Source organism: Misgurnus anguillicaudatus, chromosome 23 (genome assembly GCF_027580225.2).
Source record: "Misgurnus anguillicaudatus chromosome 23, ASM2758022v2, whole genome shotgun sequence".
NCBI classification, from domain to species: Eukaryota; Metazoa; Chordata; class Actinopteri; order Cypriniformes; family Cobitidae; genus Misgurnus; species Misgurnus anguillicaudatus.
Window position 1 is genome coordinate 2,955,676 of NC_073359.2, and position 19,846 is coordinate 2,975,521.

A 19,846-nucleotide genomic window follows, 5' to 3' on the forward strand; every position below is an offset into this window, starting at 1 on the left:
CTATAGGACCAATGAGAGGGGATTGAGGTCAGTGGGAGAGGATTACACACTTTACAGCTTGTACCAGCTGGTATTCATTACGCAATAATAATATTTAAATCATTATCTATCAAACTTGAGATGTCATCATTTCAAGATTAAGGCAATATCTTTAACATGAGTTCAAATGTAATGTAAAGGTCACATTTTATTATTTTTATTCAGAGCATTAAACTGTAAAACAACTTTTGTTTTTATTTTTGTGCTGTACACAATGCAAGCTGTGATACCTGAATCATAGGGAAAAGTAAACACATTTAAAGTTGCTAAAGGTTAAACCAGCTGGCTATGTGATTGATCGTGAAAAAACTAATGGAAAAATTCAGTAGGGTTGTTCTAAACACAAAACATGTTTTAGCTATAGAGAAGATGAGTGCTAAACATAATTTAGTAGGTGAGTTGTTTTTCCTTTTTACTTTATCAAGCCTGTTAACATCAAAACATGCACACTAAGAAAGTAATTGTAAATCTTATAACAGAAATGAATTCCTTTCTGACCTTATATGAAACTTGATGTTGTACAGTGCAATGTCTGATGATAGTTTATCAACAACCTGATCTCACAAATTTCCGTCACGGAATATTTGCTCAGTTTTCCGTGCCATTTTCACAGATTGGTTACTCAACTGCTCTGTCCCGCTTTCTCACCATTGTCGCTTTGGTTTAGGGTTAGATTTACATAAAATGACATCCCTACCCAAACCCAACTCTAACCCCAAAGCCAGGCGACAATTGTTTAAAGTTTAGAAAATATAAAAGAATAAAGCAGAAAAAAATGTATAAACTAATACTTAAAGTGACATACTAATGCAAACACCAAATCTAACCCTAAACCAAAGCGAAAATGGTTTGAAAACAGGAAAAAGGAATTGAGTAACCAATCCGTGAGAATGCCACCGAAAGAAAGTCTGTGGCAGGGCCACGGAAAAATGCAGAGATCCGTGAGAATGACACGGAAAATGAACAAAAAAATCTGTGAGTATCCCAGGGAACTTTGTGAGATCATTTGTTTATCAAATAATACTGTATTAAACCTTAAGATCTGGCACACTTGTGTGATTATGATTTGGGTTCTGGTGTGAAAGCAGAGATTCAGTGTTCAATCTTCACCCATTGAGGAGAAAACCACCTCAGTATACTAAAAGAAAAATAGAAACAGCAGTATTATGTTACATTCAGGTCCTATATTTAAAGTCTACAGAATAAAGTAATGTAAGTTAAAAAAAAGCATATTTACCATTATACTGTTCTTTATCTGTTCTACAGATGTAAATGTAGTTTGATGTAAATCCCGATCTTGATGTTTAAAATGTTCTTGAGTGTAGTGACATACACTGCCTACCAGACAAGATCATCATTATATTTCTGATGATAAGAGCCACAAGATCAAATTGTATCCAGGTTAATGCAACAAAAACAACTTACCAATGGCCACAAAGACCAGGACAGCACTCAACACACCAGATATAAGAATAATAATCTTCCAATGTGTCCGATTCTGTTCAATACTATTCATCACTGTGTAATTTTGCTGAATATAATGTATTACACTGTGATTCTGACACTTAGTGAACTGAGTTTGCTGAGTTGGTTCTATAAAGAATGAATGAACATATAAAATAATGTCACTTGACGACAACTCCATAGAACAACTAGAAAGTCAAATATTTGTCTAATATCCTGATGTAGTGAATTCACACAGATGAACATTAATATGACTCATTCAATGAATGCGGACTTACCAATAACGTGTAGTCTGATGCCGTTGCAAAATTTTGGAAATATTCCTGTGCTCATACAGTAATAAACTCCTAATTCCTCTACATGAACATTTTTTATAAGCAGGTGTTTAGATTGCAATGAATATTTGTGTGTGAATGTCTCATTGTAGTAGAAAGGTGTTTCAGAAGTTGAAAATGAGCGCAAAATCGTCATTGGAGGATTTGGTAGATTCAGTAATATCCAATAAACCTCATCTTCATCCAGATCACATTTGATAGTCACATGCTGTCCCAAATCTGTTGGTTGATCTGTTAAAGTCTCTGCATTTTCATAAAAGGCGAGTAGATCTATAAAACAGACAAAGAAATTAAGGAAGTTGTTCACCATTAAATTGTGACAAAACATTCAAAAGCATGTAGTAACTTACAGATTAGAAGCTGAATGATATTTTTGTTTCTCTCCAGTTTAAAATGTGTAAACATGATTAAATCTTATTGCTGTCACAAGGGCACTGAGATGCAATTGTTTTTAAAACAAAGAGAGGGGCATTTCGCATAAAACCACTGAGAGGAAGTCCAACTCTCAGACCACATGCACACACTAGTGCAAACTGTTTTAACATCATTATTCTTATTGGCTGTGTGAACATATACGTTATTAACTTATTCCCTGCCGGCCTTTTTTTTTAAAAGTTGCCCGCCAGCATTTTTTGTGATATTCACAAAAGTTTCACATAATGCCTTCCAGGAAAATTTTCTTCTAAAAATATATAAACATACAAATAAATTGAAGTTTTTTAATAAATGATGTACTATCCTGCTATGGAAGTAAAGCAGCAGTTGTGTGCTTACCATCATTTATCAAAATATCTTCTTTTGTGTTTGTCAGAAAAATAGAAATTCATACAGATCTAGAACAACATAAGGGGTTAGTAAATGATTCGTCTCGTGTAGTCAGACCTTCAAAACTGAAGGTCTGGTGTTGTCACTGCTTTTTTTTGCCAATGCCCGCCCACAAGACCCTTATCAACAGCCACTACAATGAGATGTTCCCGGTAAACACCTGTTTGAAGCATATCTCTCCACTTTTTACAAGCAATTCTGGAGAACGAAACGCCAGCTGCAATCTTTGTGACTCCACTAAGCAAAACTCTTGGACGTCTTTTAAAAAGTCTACTCCAGGAACTTTTATATTTTTGTGAATGCAAAGTTTAGCTGATCATGATTAATGTAAACATAACTGATTCTCTTCCTCGTACGAATGTCAGAGATTTGTTTTACTGAGAATAATCGCGACACTTGCGTCTCGCGGAATTCTGGTTTATTTCAACAAATCAGAAGATGACTTTGACGTGATGCCTAGCTGATGCGCGACCAACGACCACCGGCTGAACCAGTTTAATCCACTTACCTGCTTCCTATACCTACCGTATCTATATATATAAATATATTAATTTCTCCCAAGGGTTTTTGTCCTTCTAGGAGTTTTTCCCACCGGGTTTTCTCCTAGGGTTTTTTTTCGTCCCAGGGAAAGTCAGCCAACTTTGGCTTAACTTAGCCCTTTACTGTATACGTTACATTATTAATACGCTTGCTTGTACGGTTTAACCTTGGCCGCTATATTCTACATCTTATATTATCTATTGATTTTCTGTGTTCTCCTCTACATCTACTCATGTAAAGCTGCTTTGCAACAATTAACAATTGTGAAAAGAGCTATATAAATAAAATTGAATTGATTTGACATTCTCACAGGGTTTGCAGTTAAGTTTACAATACACATCAGACGTTTAGCCAACATTCTGTGGGTGTGACGTCTGAGACTAGTAAATGATGACAGGGTTAAAATTTTTGGGTATTCTATCCCATTAATAGTGAAAGTAGCTTTTTTGATATTACGCACTGCCCGGTATTAGTCCCCTGCTATTGAAAGTAACCAAGGGGACTATTTTCGGGCTGTGTGTAATATCACTACGCCTGCTGCTGCCATGTTACATCAGCAAAGTCCTTGATTATTACGCCAGTTTGAGAGTTTAGTTCCTAGCCACATCGACCTAGAAAATCACAACTTTAATTTTCTGTTGGTCTTAGTACACAATGCAACTGCAGAAAAGTCAAGTTTTAAATAGGAAAAATATCTAAACTCTGGTTATTTTTAGCACAACACTTATGGTCTAATCAGATTTAATGGATAGCTAAGCTATGCTAAAAGTGCTAGCGCCAGACCCGGAGATCAGATGAATGGATTCCAAATCGGTAAGATTCATATGTTTAACTCTAGGGGAGCTGGAAAATGTCCCTTTATTGATGAGATAGCTTGTCAATGGTGAGGAAAGCATTAAACAAAAAAAAAGGGGCATTCCATGTCAACCACTGAGAGGAAGTCAAACTCTCAAACCACAGTCTTTTTCTGTTTTGACCACATGCACGATTAATCTTATATTCATATGTAAGGTCCGTAGTTATAATGACATGTTCTCCAATAAAACGATTCTTGAGATGAAATCAATCCAATTCATTTGACACAATCAAAATGTAAATTAAATTATTAATTAATCTGATTATTTGTTAAGAATTATGCTTATTTTATTCCATGATTCACTGTAACCCCAATGCACAACTTAAAATGTTAAACTTGAGTAGAATTGTTTTATTTACCAACCCAACCTTACATGCTCTGCCCTGACTTCCCCACTCCTAGCCCGGCCTTATCCCTGCACATCGCTCCAATCTGCTTTGCTCCCAACCCTGCCTACCTTGGCCCTGCCTGCCTACTCTGACTGCGTAAATGCTTCTTATATTATGCTTTCACTATATTATGTTTTTTTTTAAAGGAGTTTAAAACCAAATTACAAAGAGCAAAAAAGCAACACCATTGCAGCAGTCAAAGTTTGGGGGAATTGCTGGGAAAAATGCTGTTTGTTATATAGTCTTACAGTAATCCTTAGGCCATTAAAGGCCATTAAAACTGATGACCACAACCAGGGGTTAAATTGGGATTTGTTATGTGGGGGGGGCTCTGCAGGGAGGGTACTTTAAGGGGTAACATGTTTAATACTGATGACAGCAAAGCCACTGGTGTGTTTTAATGACATTCTGGACCTCTGATAGGATTTGATAAGTTTCAACTTTAAATCTGTGCCAGAGATTGACCACAAATATTTCATAAAGAGCGTCTGAATTTTAAATTATGCAAATCTATGAGTTTGACACCCTATATCCATTTGTTGCACATGTCATTATGCACAATTGATCAAACTTTAAATTAAGTAAAAGGAATCAACTTCCTTGAATAATTCTATAAGATAGGCTACCCAAAAAGATTTAAATAACAAGAAAAGGTACAACACACAGTACTGTATCATCAACATGTCTAATAAATTAGCAATAGAGATTCCCTATGCTGGTCAGCAGCTAAAACAATCGTAAGGTTTGATTTGTGTAATCAAAATACATAAATGTATTAAACTATACAATGAGTTATATGCAGTGTTATCCAGTTAACATACTGTAATTAGATGAGTGACATACATACTTTAGTCCTTAACACGTTTCTAGTCTTCTATTAAGTTTCCTCGACATGGGCACCATTATTACCTCTCTCTCTCTTTCTCTCTCTCTTTCTCTCTCTCTCTCTCTCTCTCTCTCTCACTCTCTCTCTCTCTCTCTTGTCTCTACAATGTCAAATTATCCTGTGTGAAAGCGCGTTCTTGAAGTTCCTGAGTTTTGTTCGCTCGAGTTGCATAACTTGCGCGAAGACGTGTTTAAAAGGAAAAGCGCGTGTTTCCGCGGCAATTGCGCCGCCCAATTCGCATCATTTGCATCGCCCCGTGCGTGGACGCGTCTGATTGCGTCTTTGCATTGACTTTGTATGTAATCTACTCGCGCAAATCGTTGAACTTGCGTTGGTGAGTATGCCCCATAATGAATGGAAACACATTATTCCCTTTGCGTCAGTGCACACGCGATTTATGTGATATATGGAGAAGTGTGAATCAAGATGTCAGACAGTAGGGGAGACCGGGGCTGGTTGTCTCATGGGATGGTTGTCACATTGCTTATTCCAGACACACTACATGGCACTGTGGTACAATTTTGATATCAATTTGTTAGCCTTTAATAGCTTACTCATTTGCACTTGTAATTTTGCTGAGCAGACACAAAACATTGAGGTTAGGAGACATTTTTATTTTTATGGGTCAGAGTAAATTTTCATGTTGGTGTTGTTTTTGTGTTGAGATCTTGTAGGATATTAGTCATTCAAAAACAAAACACTCATTAAAAAGCCAAAAGTAGTAGCTTTATTTTGAGTCATCAAGTTAAAGCCGTGTGGCAGCTAGCTTAGCATGTTTGTCAAGAAGTCAGTTGGGGATGGTTGTCACATAGCTTGCGGGGTTGGTTGTCACATAAGAATATTGGACATGTAGACCTTTTAAGACTCTTGGTCTGTTTTTTTGTTTTTGTTTTCTGTTAAAATAAAATAAATAAAGCATTAAATAAAGAGGTTTTAACACTAAAAATTATTTCATTATATTTCTCAACACAGTAGACAATTCAAGTAACTATTCACCCACTTTAATCCTATTGTTAAAACATAATGGGCATTGATGATTATCTATCATAGGGGTGGTATTCATATTAAAACTTATTTGCAGTTTCTAGCTTAAAAAACTAAAAAGTTACAAATAATCTTTTCAGATCCCAATTTATCATTGAAATCCTATTGAACCTCTATAGGGACAACCAACCCCATACCCTGTGACAACCAACCCCGTGATGGGGTTGGTTGTCACATTGTGTCAAAGTGTCTTTGATGGTTAACTACTTCCTGTTACAATACATTCTAAAAGTAAAAAGTATACACATTTAAAGCCAAGACCCCAAGCTTTCATTTCATATAGGAATTACTGCTGAAAGTTTTTTTGAAGATGAGCAATTCATGCATGAGTAAAAATTGTGACAACCAACCCCGGTCTCCCCTACACTGGGGCTCATAGTACTGAGCATTCTATCTCTATGGCACGTCTTGACAGAATTTATAGTGTTCAGCATCAACGTAATGCTTTTAAATACTGTAAAATCATTCCAGCAGGGTTTTCTGATCACAGTTTAGTTTTGTGCAGTTTTTTTATTAAGCATGTTAAGTGTAAGAGTGCATACTGGACTTTTAACAATTCATTGTTAAGTGATGAGAAGTTTATAGATAATTTTAAATTTTTTTGGGAAACTTTTAAGCAACAAAAGCATTTTTATGGATCCTTGCAGCAATGGTGGGATTGTGGAAAAGTTCTTTTAAAAGATTTTTGTCAAAAGTACACTCTTAATGTTACTCGGGATATAGCACAGTCAATGAAGATTTTAGAGATGGAAATTGCTGCCTTACAAGAGGTTATAACATCTACAAAAATAAAAAGTATATTAATGAATTAAGAAATAAAAAAACAATGTTAATAGACCTGTTAGGAGTTAGAGCCCAAGGAGCTTTAGTTCGCTCACGTTTCCAAACCGTTACTCAAATGGATGCTCCTTCTAAATTATTTTTTAATTTGGAAATGAAAAAAGGTCAAAGTAAAATAATTTTTTCTTTACGGTCAGCCGCAGGACAAGAATTTACTGAGCCTGCTGATATACGTAGCTGTGCTGTAGATTTTTATTCTGACCTTTATAAATCTGAACTGATGGAATGGGGTGCAGATGCTGATGATTTTCTTAAAGGACTGCCTAAGGTGGATGAGGAGTCCAACGATGAACTACAACAGGCATTGTCATTGCAAGAGCTTTATACTGCCATGATGAGCATGGAGAATGGCAAATCTCCAGGAATTGACGGGTTGACAGTGGAGTTCTATAAAACTCTATGGCCTGTCATAGGAGTAGATTTGTTGGCAGTCTTGAATGACAGCCTGGAAAGAGGTCAACTGCCAATGAGCTGCAGAAGAGCAGTTATTACGTTGTTACCTAAAAAAGGTGATCTTCAGTATATCAGCAATTGGCGCCCTATTTCACTGTTATGTTCCGAATATAAAATTATGTCCAAAACACTGGTTATAAGACTTAGTAAAGTTTTAAGCCAATTAATTAATTCTGATCAGTCTTATTGCATTCCTAATAGGTCTATTTTCGACAATATTGCTTTAATTCGATGTTTTAGATGCTTCAAAACTCTTGGGAATTAAAACTGGATTAATTTCTCTTGATCAAGAGAAAGCTTTCGATAGAGTTGAACATCTGTTTTTATGGAATACTTTAGAGGCTTTTGGTTTTAATCCCTCTTTTATATCAATGATTAAAGCTATGTACAGTGACATTGAGAGTGTTCTTAAAATTAATGGTGGTTTGAGTGCTCCGTTTAAAGTTCAGAGAGGAGTTCGGCAGGGATGTGCCATGTCTGGCATGCTTTATTCCCTAGCCATTGAACCTTTATTCCAAAAGTTAAGAGATAATTTAAAAGGTTTGGTTTTCCCTGATTGTAATAAGTCTATACATCTTTCTGCTTATGCTGATGATGTTATTGTTTTTGTAAATGGAAGAGATGATGTGAATAAGTTGGGAAAAATTGTTAAAGTTTTTGAACTTATTTCCTCTGCTAAAGTCAACTGGGGGAAAAGCGAAGCGATATTGGTGGGAAACTGGAGTGGAGATCTTCCCGGTTTACCTGGAGGATTGATTTGGAAAAGAGGAGGCTTAAAATATCTAGGTGTTTATCTGGGGAATGAAAGCTTTATTAGGAAAAACTGGGAAGGAATGTTTGATAAAATTAAAGGTCTATTAAAAAAATGGAAATGGTTACTTCCTCAGATGTCTTACAGAGGACGTATTCTTGTCATTAATAATCTTGTGGCATCTTCTTTGTGGCATAAATTTGCTTGTTTGGATCCTCCAAATGGACTTCTTGTAAATATTCAAAGAGAACTGGTGAACTTTTTTTGGGACAATTATCACTGGACTACTCAAAGCATTCTGTTTTTACCCATTGTAGAAGGGGGTCAAGGATTAGTAAATCTCGCATGTAGAAAAGCCACTTACCGTCTCCAATATATACAAAAACTTTTAATGGGACCGTACTCACTTGTGTGGAGGCCATTGGCTTTAAAAATTTTGAGAAAAGTGGGTGATATGAAGATGGACTTAACTTTGTTTCTAATGGATCATAAAAGACTGAATTTTTCTGGAATTCCTACTTTTTATCAAAGCTTGTTTAAGGTGTGGGGTTTTTTTAAACATCGGTGGTTGGAATCAGCCACATCTCTTTATTGGTTGTTGGAAGAACCACTTATTTTTAGAGCTCGTTTTGATGTTTCTGGAGAAGACCTTCCTGGTCTAACAGATTTGTTATGTAGTAAAAAGATTTTTAAGTTAAAAGACATTATAACTGAATCCAGATATGATCTTCAGAGACCTGAAAAAGTAGCAACTTTTTTAGGGATTAGATCAACACGATATGCAAAAAAGTTTTTAGATAAATTGACTTTGGTTTTAACTGATGAAGAGAAGGAACTTTTAGAAGAGTTTGGTAAAGGAGCTTTAATCCCTAGTAATAGAAATCTTTTTCCAGATATTGAGATTTCTCCTGTTATAGATGAGTCTTATGTTACTAGTCCTTTTTTAAAATCAGAAATAAATGAATATATAGATTTTTGTGAAGTAGAAGGGAAAAGATTGTATAAATGTATTGTAAAAGTTATTCACCAGCATATTTTAAGTACCAAAACAGACACAGTATGGAGAGAAAAATTAAGAATTGATTCTGAAACTAAGCCGGTTTGGAGAGCAATGTACAAACCACCATTAATTAAAAAACTTGGTGATTTACAATGGCGAATTTTACATGGAGCTATTGCTGTAAATTCTTTTGTATCTATTTTAAATCCCAGTGTAAGTGATAAATGTCCCTTCTGTATGGAACGTGAGACTATTTTTCATTGTTTTATGGACTGTGATCGACTTAACCCTCTTTTTGAATTGTTAAATATTTTTATAGATTTTTTTAATATACACATTAATATACATCAAATATATGCGTTTCACCCGCGGGTACCCCGACCCTGCTGTCTGAAAACAGATGAAACCGTCTCACCGTCTAATTACCAACGTCCTTCTCTTCCCACGGGAATAATGTAAGTTTCCTTACAAACAGATTCGACTATTAATGTCTTACAGTCCCATATGAGTAGTATTCAGTATTTAGCTTTTTTTGGGCAAATATCTCGTCATTAAATGTGAAACTTTGTGAGTGTCGATCTGAAGCACAGAAGATTGACAGTTGAGCGGTCAGCAGCACGCTGCGCTTATAGTTTATATTCTGAATAACTAATGGCCCGATAAGTTGATAATATGAGTACAGTGATTCCAAATGAATTTCCAAAAAAAACGTAATGTGTTAAATCGAAAGTTTAAACATGTCTTTTCTCGCAGCCCTGCGCTGCGTCCGTGTATATGCGCCGGTGAACAGCATACGCGTGATGAACTTGAACCTTAAATTACCCTACATTTATTGTCATACAGATAAAAGTAAAACAACATTAGAAACTGTAAATGTTGTATTTTTATTTGTGTAAACTCACAATAAGGAGAAAACGTTGTGCTTATTTAAAATCCTTAAAAACATGACGTGCTTTCTGCTGCTTTGGTTTTACAGCGCGTCACAAAAAAAGAAAAGAAACTTAAATACTTTTTTATTCATTTTGTCAATCTGATAATTATTTAAGTGTAACATATTTCGTGTAGGCTTATTTATTTTATTATTATTTCTCAAAACAGAGACGTAGCCTAATCATCATCTGTTGATTTAAATCTATGTGTGCATGAAACTAAACCCATGGGGAAATTGATATTTAGGCGATTTATTTATAAATGAGTGAACAACGCGAATCCAGAAAGCAATGTATTTATTTTTAAAGACAGCCAGTCTGGCAGGGCTCTTTAATATGCGAGCTGCCGCCGTGGGCTTTGTCTAGAAGGGATACAGCAAATGCCGAAAAGTTTAGGATTAGATTTGGAGCCTGGAGGTAGGATTATTAGGATGAAAACAGCGGCTCCGGCTAAATGAGATCCAAATACATCCTACAATCGTGTGGAATTTTGTGTTTAGAGTTGGGTTTGGGTGAAGGATTATGATAAAACAGTGCTCATACGGCAAGATTTCGTTTGCTGTATCCCTTCTATCCACAACCTCAGGCGTGGCGGGGATGTTTTAGGCGTGGTGGCGCGCCACGGTAGAATGTATATAGCGGAAACACTGCGCTTGACACGCGACACCGTTTTTATGAGCGCTGCACGGAGACGCGAGCTCGCGCACATGCAATGTGTTTTTAAAGTTCATATGCGCTTACAGAAACACGTTTAAAACAGAAGCTAGATGATAAGGGGATGGGCATCTGAAAACAGTCATCTGAAAACAGCTTTTTATATAACTAATTGCTGCAGATGTTTATCTGAGATTAAGTTTATGTACAAGATCATTTATGAATGTAGTATCAGTGATATTTACCCATCAGTTATATAAGTAAGGGTATTTCTGTGGACAATTTATGCTAACAGCTGTTTATAACTCTCTTAGAGGTCTGCATCTCTCTCATCAGTACAAAACTATGAAGTGGAAAAACACTTTTTGGACATAAAGTTATATGGTAACATGAGCCACATGAAGTTTACAGCTCTGTTGTGTATCAGTTTCTTAGTTTATACAAAGTTTTTGAATAGGGTTTGTTTCCAAATAAACTTAAAATGTCCTACTGACCATCATTTTTTATTTTGATTATATTGTTAACTTAATAAACCTCAAACAAACATGTATACATTTGTCCTCACATTCTTCACTGTAGTTCATTCTCACATTCCTGCCTCATTATGCAGCTCATTATGCAGCTCATTATGCGAGCCTTTGTTTTCTTGCTGTCAATCAATCCTTCTCGCATACAGCCCCTCTAAACAAAAAGTGTCTTACAATTTCTAAATCAATACATTGTTTTATGTGAATAAGTAGACAGGGTGATTTTCACATCATTTTAAAGAAAAAACTCTAGACTACTAGATTATGTTTAGGAAAGTCTTGTTAAAACATGTTTAGTATGGGTTTTGTGGACTTATATCAGTGACTTAAAAATGTTGCTTTTTTTAAAAACCACGCATAAACATTTTTCTCTCAAAAATACAAACATGTAAATACATGTAGCTCATATAATATTTTAGCCCAGTTTGTGCTGAACGCAGTGGTATGAGACACTTGCCATTATTATGTTTTAAAGCAACTGAAAAAAAACAAATGTAAGAGCATGTCACAACCTCTGAGAGTGTCCCAAAATGGTCGGACCCCAGAGGGTTAATGATGTATTGTTGTTGTATTGCATCTTTTACTACTCAGCCAGCTAGATAGTCCTATGTTATGCATACCTTCAAATTCAAGTTCTGACAATGTGAGGGTTTACGAATGTAATCACTGTATGTGGGTTTGGGATACAATTTTTTTTGCTCTGTTTACATGTAAACAAAGCATAATGATGTACTTTGACAAGAAAAAAGCTAGATTTGCTTCAAGTAAAAACACATTTATTAACACTACTTCGCTTGAACTTCATGGCACAACTAAATGGTCAATTATTTCTTTGGTCTTTTGACCTGCACAAGTGTTTCGGTTTAAAGAAAATTCTGAGCATCTCCTATCATGTTGTCTTATCTTTTGATAATGATGACACTGGGCAGGATTGTACATGCAGCCAGTATCTGAGATGTTTACTCTGGTGATACTATCAGGATGCCCAGACAATTAGCCTAAATTGTGCCTTCTATCTTTTGTGCACTGTAAAAAAAATCAGTAGAAATGACAGCATTGGTGGCAGCTTGCCAGTAATTTACTGTAGATTTAAATTTATGTTATGTTAAAGTTATTTACTGGCAACAGTTTGTTCAAAGTAAAATGAACATGAAACATTAACAAGGACAGACTGACACATAAAATAATGCAGTTTCTGTTTTTCCATCTTATGTGAGTGTTTTTTTATGACATTGTGTTATGATTGACTAAATGTTTCTGTTAGAAGAGAACCTGTGATGGTGATTTGACATAACAAGTTGATTCTGTGAAATGTTTACAGTTTTTTTTTTTGTTAAACAGTGTGAGAGTTTAGTTTATGTAAATGTGTGATTTTAAGCATGAAATTAACGATTTTGCCAGTTGTGTGTTATAGGTGTGTTGGTGCATTAATAGTTTAGAAAAAATGTTTAAAGTATTGAAAAATCTGTCATAGCAATTGATAGATTCGGCTAATGGACAAATGCAACTATTCAGCAGAAATGACTTGGGTCTATGAGCTAATTGATGATCACAAGAACTTACAGAACCTCGTGTCGCTGTATGACATTATCAACTTGGTATATAAACAATAAAGAAAATATATATTGAATATATTTATTTATTTACATAAAATAGGAAAAAATGTACCTGTAATTTCAAACTGATGGCTTATAGACCCTATATTCAAAAGCACTATTTTTTCCTCCTTCTACTCCACCAATCAGTCTTCAAAAGACGGAGTCAGCCCCACCCCCTTACCTTAAAGTTTTTGTATTTTCCTTGCTAAGAGTTGCTTTAAAATTGGTCTTGAATCCCTCTTAATCTAAGACTCCTACATATAAGTTTTTAAGCTTAATTAGGAGCTCTCCGAGATGATTCTAAGAAACTTTAAGCATATGGCCCAGAGGTATATCTAACTGAACTGTGGCAAATACTAAAGTAAGTTATATCAATACCAATATATTTGTACCTTTTCATTTGTTTAATACTATATTTTTGTGGCTAATTCACATCATATTTAATGTAAGTAACCAATTTTTGGGAGCATTGAACAGCAATGAATTGACTATTTTTGTATTGCTGCCTCATGTACTGTTAAACAATTTAAATAAGCAGTGTTCTGTGTATTTAAGTTAAAGTTGGTTGTCTTTTAATTTTCTCTTCATTGTTTTAAAGGGAAAGCCACACCTGAAGGACTGGAAGTTCTGCATTTCTGTGTCACTTTTGTTATGTATTTCACAGGACTACATTCCACTACATATAAACACCTGAAACAACATTTTCTCTTAATCAAAATGGAGTTATTTTATCTTCATCAGCCAAGCACAGAATCTGGAGAAAAAAAGGTAAATGGAAACTAAATTGTTTGTTCTTCGAGTTTTTCCAGTTTTCTTTTAATTGAGTTTTAAGAGAAGTTTGTAGGCTAGTTATTCAGAATGACTGAAAAATAATTTACTAAAACCCAAGTAAAAATCAAAATGGCCTTTATTAACACTTTATTCATTTTTAAGAACTTTAATCATGGAATATGTATGTCGTCATATCCTGAATATGTCATCACACCCTGTGTGCTCTTCCGTAATTATACGCTAGGTCATGAATGTACTTCGTCGATAAAAAAAAAGAATTTTTCCGAAATTAGTTTAAATTGTTCAAACAGCTTTCCAAGTATCTTGTTTTGGGTAGTTTCTATTATATATTGAATCAACATGGGCAACAGGTATGTGCAATTTTAATGAATTTAATTGAATGTAACACCGACACAGAAATGTGTTGTATTTCTTTCGATAAAAAGGCAGGATTAAGTGACCATAAGAGTAAATACTGTTAGATTAATATTCATTGCAAGTAGTTTGGAGTGTTTCAGAAAAATTATTGATCAGAAGTCTTGAATATTTGTTTGGTTATTTATAGTTAGCATTAGCTGAGATAACGATAGGCCTGGTAAAAATCATTATGTAAAAGTGATTTCTTGCTTGTTTTTGCTCTTAGTTTCCTGGTATCTATTGAGATTTGCAATTTCACAAATAACTGTATTTTAATTTTTTCTAAGGTTTATAAGAAAAGATCAAATCGAGTGTGTGTTCCTGCCTGTGCTGTATTAATGGGAAATAAGTTAAAATATTTACTGTATGTGCAGTTTTAAGATAGCAAGCATTACATTTATGTATGCATATTTATTTAATTAGTGCTTCACAATGATGTCTTATTCATTAACATTAAAGCTAAAATGAACTAACAAAAATTTTTTTTGCGGCATTTATTAATCTTACTTCATGTCATTTTTAATATTTACTAATACACCTTTAAATTAAACAATTAACATTACTTAGTGCTCAACGAACTTGAATATACAACAGCGCACTGGTCAATTATATTTATATTAATGAACTTGATTTGATTACTCTGTACTTCTTACTAATATCTCTTTGAATGTTATGTTGTGTCCCTTCATTTCTGTTTTGTATTTTTGAACTTGAATATGTTTCTATATACCTCCCTGTACTTCAATGTCTCTTATTATTGTCTTCTTGATAATTGTTTTTTGTAAAGCGTCCTTGAGTCCTGGATAGGTGCTATATAAATAAAACGTATTATTATTATTATTATTAACATTATTATATGTAGTTTATATTAGCCAATGCAACCAATATAAATGAATAGAGCCTTTTTGTAAAGTTTTACTGTTTTTCTTTTTTTTAAGTGTCAGTTAATGTTTTATTAAGAGAACACATATTGGATGAGTGAGATCTAGTTGTGAGAAGAAAGAACTTAAAATGTAAATTTTTACTTAAAATGTGAGAATTTTTGAGACACAAGAGCATCAGTCATCAAACTTTGATTTTGGGTGATGGAAGTTTGGTTCACTCTTTTCATACGTTTTTCTTCTCTTTAAATAGGCATTTCATCTATGCACTTATGATTATCAAAGGTGAGCAATAAACAAAAATTAGATAACTTTTGGCACAAGTACAATGTCAAACTATGTTTGCACTTTTTTGCAGGTTTAGCATTTCCTCTGAAGTCAAGAATTGAGGGTGTTGTTGGAGAATCTGTGGTCTTGCTGTGTTGTTACAATGGCATTAAAGGCAACTCTGTGCACTGGAGAGATGACAAAGGCATGAAAGTGTGTGACATCAATAATGGCACAGCAATAGTTGGTCCAGAATACCAGGGAAGAGTTGAATGTTTCCCTAATGAGTATAAGAACGGAAACTGCTCCATCAAACTCAAATACCTTCAAAGCTCTGATGCTGGAGAATACAGCTGTCTCATCACAGGCAGCTCACAACATTTTGAAACCTACAAGCTTTCTATTAGAGGTGAGGTAAAATCTGAAGGAAGGACAAGTAGTTTAGAAGATGATTGATTATGGTTTATAATTGTGATGTTGCAAATGATCAATAAACCTAAATGATTAATGTTATACATTTCTTTTCATTTGTGGTTTTGTTTATCAGAGAAGCCAGAAGAAAGTGAACCAACGGAACCAAAATTGACCTCATTGGCTGCTGAGTTTCATGATGTTCCAAATGTAATTTGGACAGTGTTTTTCTGTGTTCTACTTTTGTTTTATATGTGGGAGATGAACGAATGTGTTCTGCTTTTTGGTTGAAAAATAAAATAGAATTGGATCAAAACATTTTGCAGCTGGAAGAATTTTGTGCAATGACAATATTGGTTCTATAAAAGTAATGTATGTGTCAAGTTTTCTTATGTAAATACAGCAAACTTATCATTATGAGAGAATTTTTTTTAAGGCAATACCTTTGAGTTGCATTTGAATTTTACAGTACAATGGCAATACACAAAACAAATAGAAAGATATTAGTATCATTTTTGGGAAAGGCACAAGTAAAGCTGCATGTGGCTGAATGTGTAGTACCAGTGCCAGTGCCCGACGTGACAGTGCTAGAGGATTTCAGCTGCAAAACCCTCTAATGGCGCTTTTCCATTGCATAGTACCCCACGGTTTGGTTTAGTTTGGGTCGGGTCGGCTTACTCTAGGGAGCTTTTCCATTAGGTGCAGTACGTAGTACCCGATACTTTTTTTCGTACCACCTCGGTTGGGGTTCCAAGCGACACGAGCAGATACCAAACGTGACATGAAAAAACACTGTAGATCACTGATTGGTCTGAGAGAATCGTCACGTCATCGCTATAATGTAAAACATTAGCTTTACCTTAATGCTCGCTGCCTCGAGCAAACCTATTGTCATCTGCTTTGCTATAAGTTCACAAACTCCCATTTAGCGACGAAAAACATCCACATGTTGAGAATCAGTGACACCATAACAGTTTTTTCCAGACTTGCAGTTTGTGGCGGAACATTTGCGACGAGCACGTCAGCATTATATATGCTTAAATGCAACCTAAATGAGGCTCCGAGGAGAGCCTTCGGCTGACGCCACGGGTGTTTGTACAGAAACTGTCATGTGAGACAGAGGTATAGTGATAAACGCAATGTGCAAACATCTGTTTGTGGTGGTCAATTTTAATTTTGTGGCCAACTGATATATAAATTAATAAATGAATGGGAATGTACAACGACGCTCTCACTTGTATGATGTCACAGCAGGCAGCGCAAATATAACGACACTCCTATAATCCCTCCCACTGCGAAGTGATACTAAACTCAATGGAAAAGCTAACCACGCCAAAGTGAGGTGAGCTGACCCGACCCAAACTAAACTAAACCGTGGGGTACTATGCAATGGAAAAGCGCCATTAGTGAATCTGATATGTTTTCTTGTAATTGAGCATTTTTATCAGGCTTTATGTTTAGGTTTAATATTTTGACTTTAATGCCAAAGAAAAAGTTTTTAGACAGTAATTGAATTGCTTTATTTGTTTACAAATGTAACTTAGTCATTTCATTGTTAATGAACAAATTTTAATGTTTTTTGATGCAAAACCCTGTGGTTCACGAGTTCACACTTACAAATAAGTTAGATAGATTAAATTAGTAAACTAATTTGGCGTGCTGTCCGGGGAGAGGGCTCTGAGCTCGGAAATAGGCCCGAACGCAGAGTATCCCCCCCCCCGGTTTAAGAAAATAAAAAGGTGAGTGAGAGGAGACGGGGTGGTGGAGGGATTCTGGAGACTGCAGAGGATCTTTGGAGAGTTAAACTGTGACTTATATATGGCTTGCCTTTGTGCTAATTGGGTAGATAAGATGATTACTGATTGGAGACAGCTGATGGTACTAGAGTTGATTACTGATTATAGACAGCTGGAAGTACTTAAGTGGTTTATTTGACATGCTCCTCCCGAACTATGTTAATAAAACATCATTTCACGAGTTCACACTTACAAATAAGTTAGATAGATTAAATTAGTAAACGTATTTTGCGTGCTGTCCGGGGAGAGGGCTCTGAGCTCGGAAATGGGCCCGAACGCAGAGTATCCCCCCAAAAACAAAATTAACTTATTCGGACAGCAGCCGGGAACTGTACCCCCCCAAAAATAGAAATGATGAGGCTGATGTTTGCTGTGTTTGCTATGCATCCGATGGGAGTTCAATACTCGCTGCGATCGGAACCGTCTGAAGGAAGTACAATACTCCCTGTGACTGCACAGGAAAGCCTCCACTGAAAATAATGTGGACGGTTTATATTTGGAGGGCTCTTTGCGGCCTCCGGTGGGAGTTCAATACTCGCTGAAATCGGGGCCGTTCGACGGGAGTTCAATACTCGCTGAAATCGGGGCCGTCCGACGGGAGTTCAATACTCTCTGAAATCGGGGCAGTTCGACGGGAGTTCAATACTCGCTGAAATCGGGGCCATCCGACGGGAGTTCAATACTCGCTGCGATCGGACGGGTAAGCTCCCCGCTGATGATAGGGTGGATGAATTATATTGGGAGGGTCTTGCGGCATCCGACGGGAGTTCAATACTCACTGTGATCGGAACCCGTCCGACGGGAGTTCAATACTCGCTGCGATCGGACAAGTAAGCCCTCGGTGATGATGGGGTGGGCGATTAATATCCGGAGGGCTTTGCGACATCCGACGGGAGTTCAATACTCGCTGCGATCGGAACCCGTCTGACGGGAGTTCAATACTCGCTGCGATCAGACAGGTGAGACCCTGTTTGCCGATGAGTTGGACGATTTGTATTTGAAAGGCTTTGCGGCAACCGACGGGAGTTCAATACTCACTGTGATCGGAACCCATCCGACGGGAGTTCAATACTCACTGCGATCGGATGGGTAAGCCCTCCGTTGGCGATGAGGTGGACGATTCATTTGGGAGGGCTTTGCGGCATCCGACGGGAGTTCAATACTCGCTGCGATCGGAACCCGTCCGACGGGAGTTCAATACTCTCGGCGATCAGACGGGTCAGCCTCTGCTGATGGTTAGGTGGGGTTTTGGTTATTATTTGGGGGGCGTCTGACGGGGTTCAATACTCATTGCGATCAGATAAGTAAGCCCCCCCTCGGTAATCAAAAAACGACTTAGAATTGGTTTAGCTGATAAGGGTTTGGTGCGCCTTTTTGATGTGGAAACGGTTAGATCTAATGTAGCTTTTAAAAGCTTCGGATGACCATCGGCCAAGAGCTTGGATCTGTTGCTGGGAGAGTCCTTTTTGAGCGGCTGTGGTTGCGGCACCTATGCGAAAAGAGTGTCCTGAAAAGTGTTCAGCTGGGATGCCTGATTGTGTCAGGGCTAATTTTAAATGTTTTTGAAACCAAAAACGCGAGACTGGTTGGTTTGCGTCGTTTATAAAAAGTGGGTCGGAAGGGTCTTTACTTGTTGATTTTCTGAAATGAAGGTAGGCTTGGAGGGTTTGGTAAGGTTGGATAGGTGAATGAAGGTTGAAAATATAAATAAAATGGCCTTTTTTGTATTGGTCTGTCTTACTCTGTTTGATAAAGTAGGAGATAGTTTCGTCATCTACTAAGGATAAGTCTGAAACTGTGGGATGAATTTTTGGGTTAAAGTTTGAGGTAATTGTAAGTTCAGAGGATCTAAGAAACCCGAAAAAAGCCAAAGTAAACATTGCATCTAATGTGCGAGCTGTGTTAATAGAATGGTAGCCTAGGCGGAGGGTACGGATACATTTGGTGAGTAAGTCTAGTGTTAGGGGTTGTCTAGCGTCTGGGCGGGTGGGATGGGTCTTTTGGATTCCTTTAATGAGCAGTGATGTCTGTGAATTTGTTAAAGCTGGGGAGGGAGAGCCGAAAATTAATTTGTGAAAAAATTGGATTCCGCTTAAATAGCCTTTAATGGAACCCGCTTGGAGGGTTTTGGCTGTGTTGAGGTAGGAGACGAACGACGTAATTGTGAGCAGAG

At 36.4% G+C, this 19,846-nt stretch overlaps 2 protein-coding genes across 3 annotated transcripts; one reads left to right on the forward strand and one right to left on the reverse strand.

Moving 5' to 3' along the window:
- Positions 1–249: 249 nt before the first annotated feature.
- On the reverse strand, positions 250–2,318 carry LOC129454184 (uncharacterized). 2 transcript variants are annotated; one of them, XR_012366110.1, is made up of 5 exons: positions 2,189–2,318; positions 1,782–2,108; positions 1,461–1,632; positions 1,277–1,373; positions 250–1,177 (listed from the first exon to the last, which is right to left on the reverse strand). XR_012366110.1 is itself a non-coding variant. In XM_055218698.2 (5 exons), exons 1-5 carry the CDS (start codon positions 2,241–2,243, stop codon positions 1,139–1,141), a joined length of 690 nt encoding a protein of 229 aa, XP_055074673.2. In that variant the 5' UTR covers positions 2,244–2,318; the 3' UTR covers positions 250–1,138. The 2 variants fall into 2 exon arrangements, 1 of the variants encoding a protein (XP_055074673.2); XM_055218698.2 differs by having other exon boundaries at positions 1,277–1,377; positions 1,465–1,632.
- Positions 2,319–15,453: 13,135 nt separating this feature from the next.
- On the forward strand, positions 15,454–16,193 carry LOC141359503 (polymeric immunoglobulin receptor-like). Its single transcript, XM_073862074.1, has 3 exons — positions 15,454–15,484; positions 15,558–15,875; positions 16,014–16,193. The coding sequence occupies exons 1-3, from the start codon at positions 15,472–15,474 to the stop codon at positions 16,166–16,168; spliced, it is 486 nt and encodes a 161-aa protein (XP_073718175.1). The 5' UTR covers positions 15,454–15,471; the 3' UTR covers positions 16,169–16,193.
- The last annotated feature ends 3,653 nt before the right edge of the window (positions 16,194–19,846 follow it).

Bases quoted from the DNA above. Each gene is read 5' to 3' on its own strand.
- LOC141359503 (XM_073862074.1), top strand. The intron at 15,876-16,013 runs GTGAGGTAAAAT...TTTGTTTATCAG, and splicing joins CTACAAGCTTTCTATTAGAG to AGAAGCCAGAAGAAAGTGAA.
- LOC129454184 (XM_055218698.2), bottom strand. From the start codon at position 2,243: ATGTTTACACATTTTAAACTGGAGAGAAACAAAAATATCATTCAGCTT. The intron at 1,633-1,781 runs GTAAGTCCGCAT...CATTCTTTATAG, and splicing joins CATCAGACTACACGTTATTG to AACCAACTCAGCAAACTCAG. The intron at 1,178-1,276 runs GTAAATATGCTT...TTTTTCTTTTAG, and splicing joins AGATAAAGAACAGTATAATG to TATACTGAGGTGGTTTTCTC.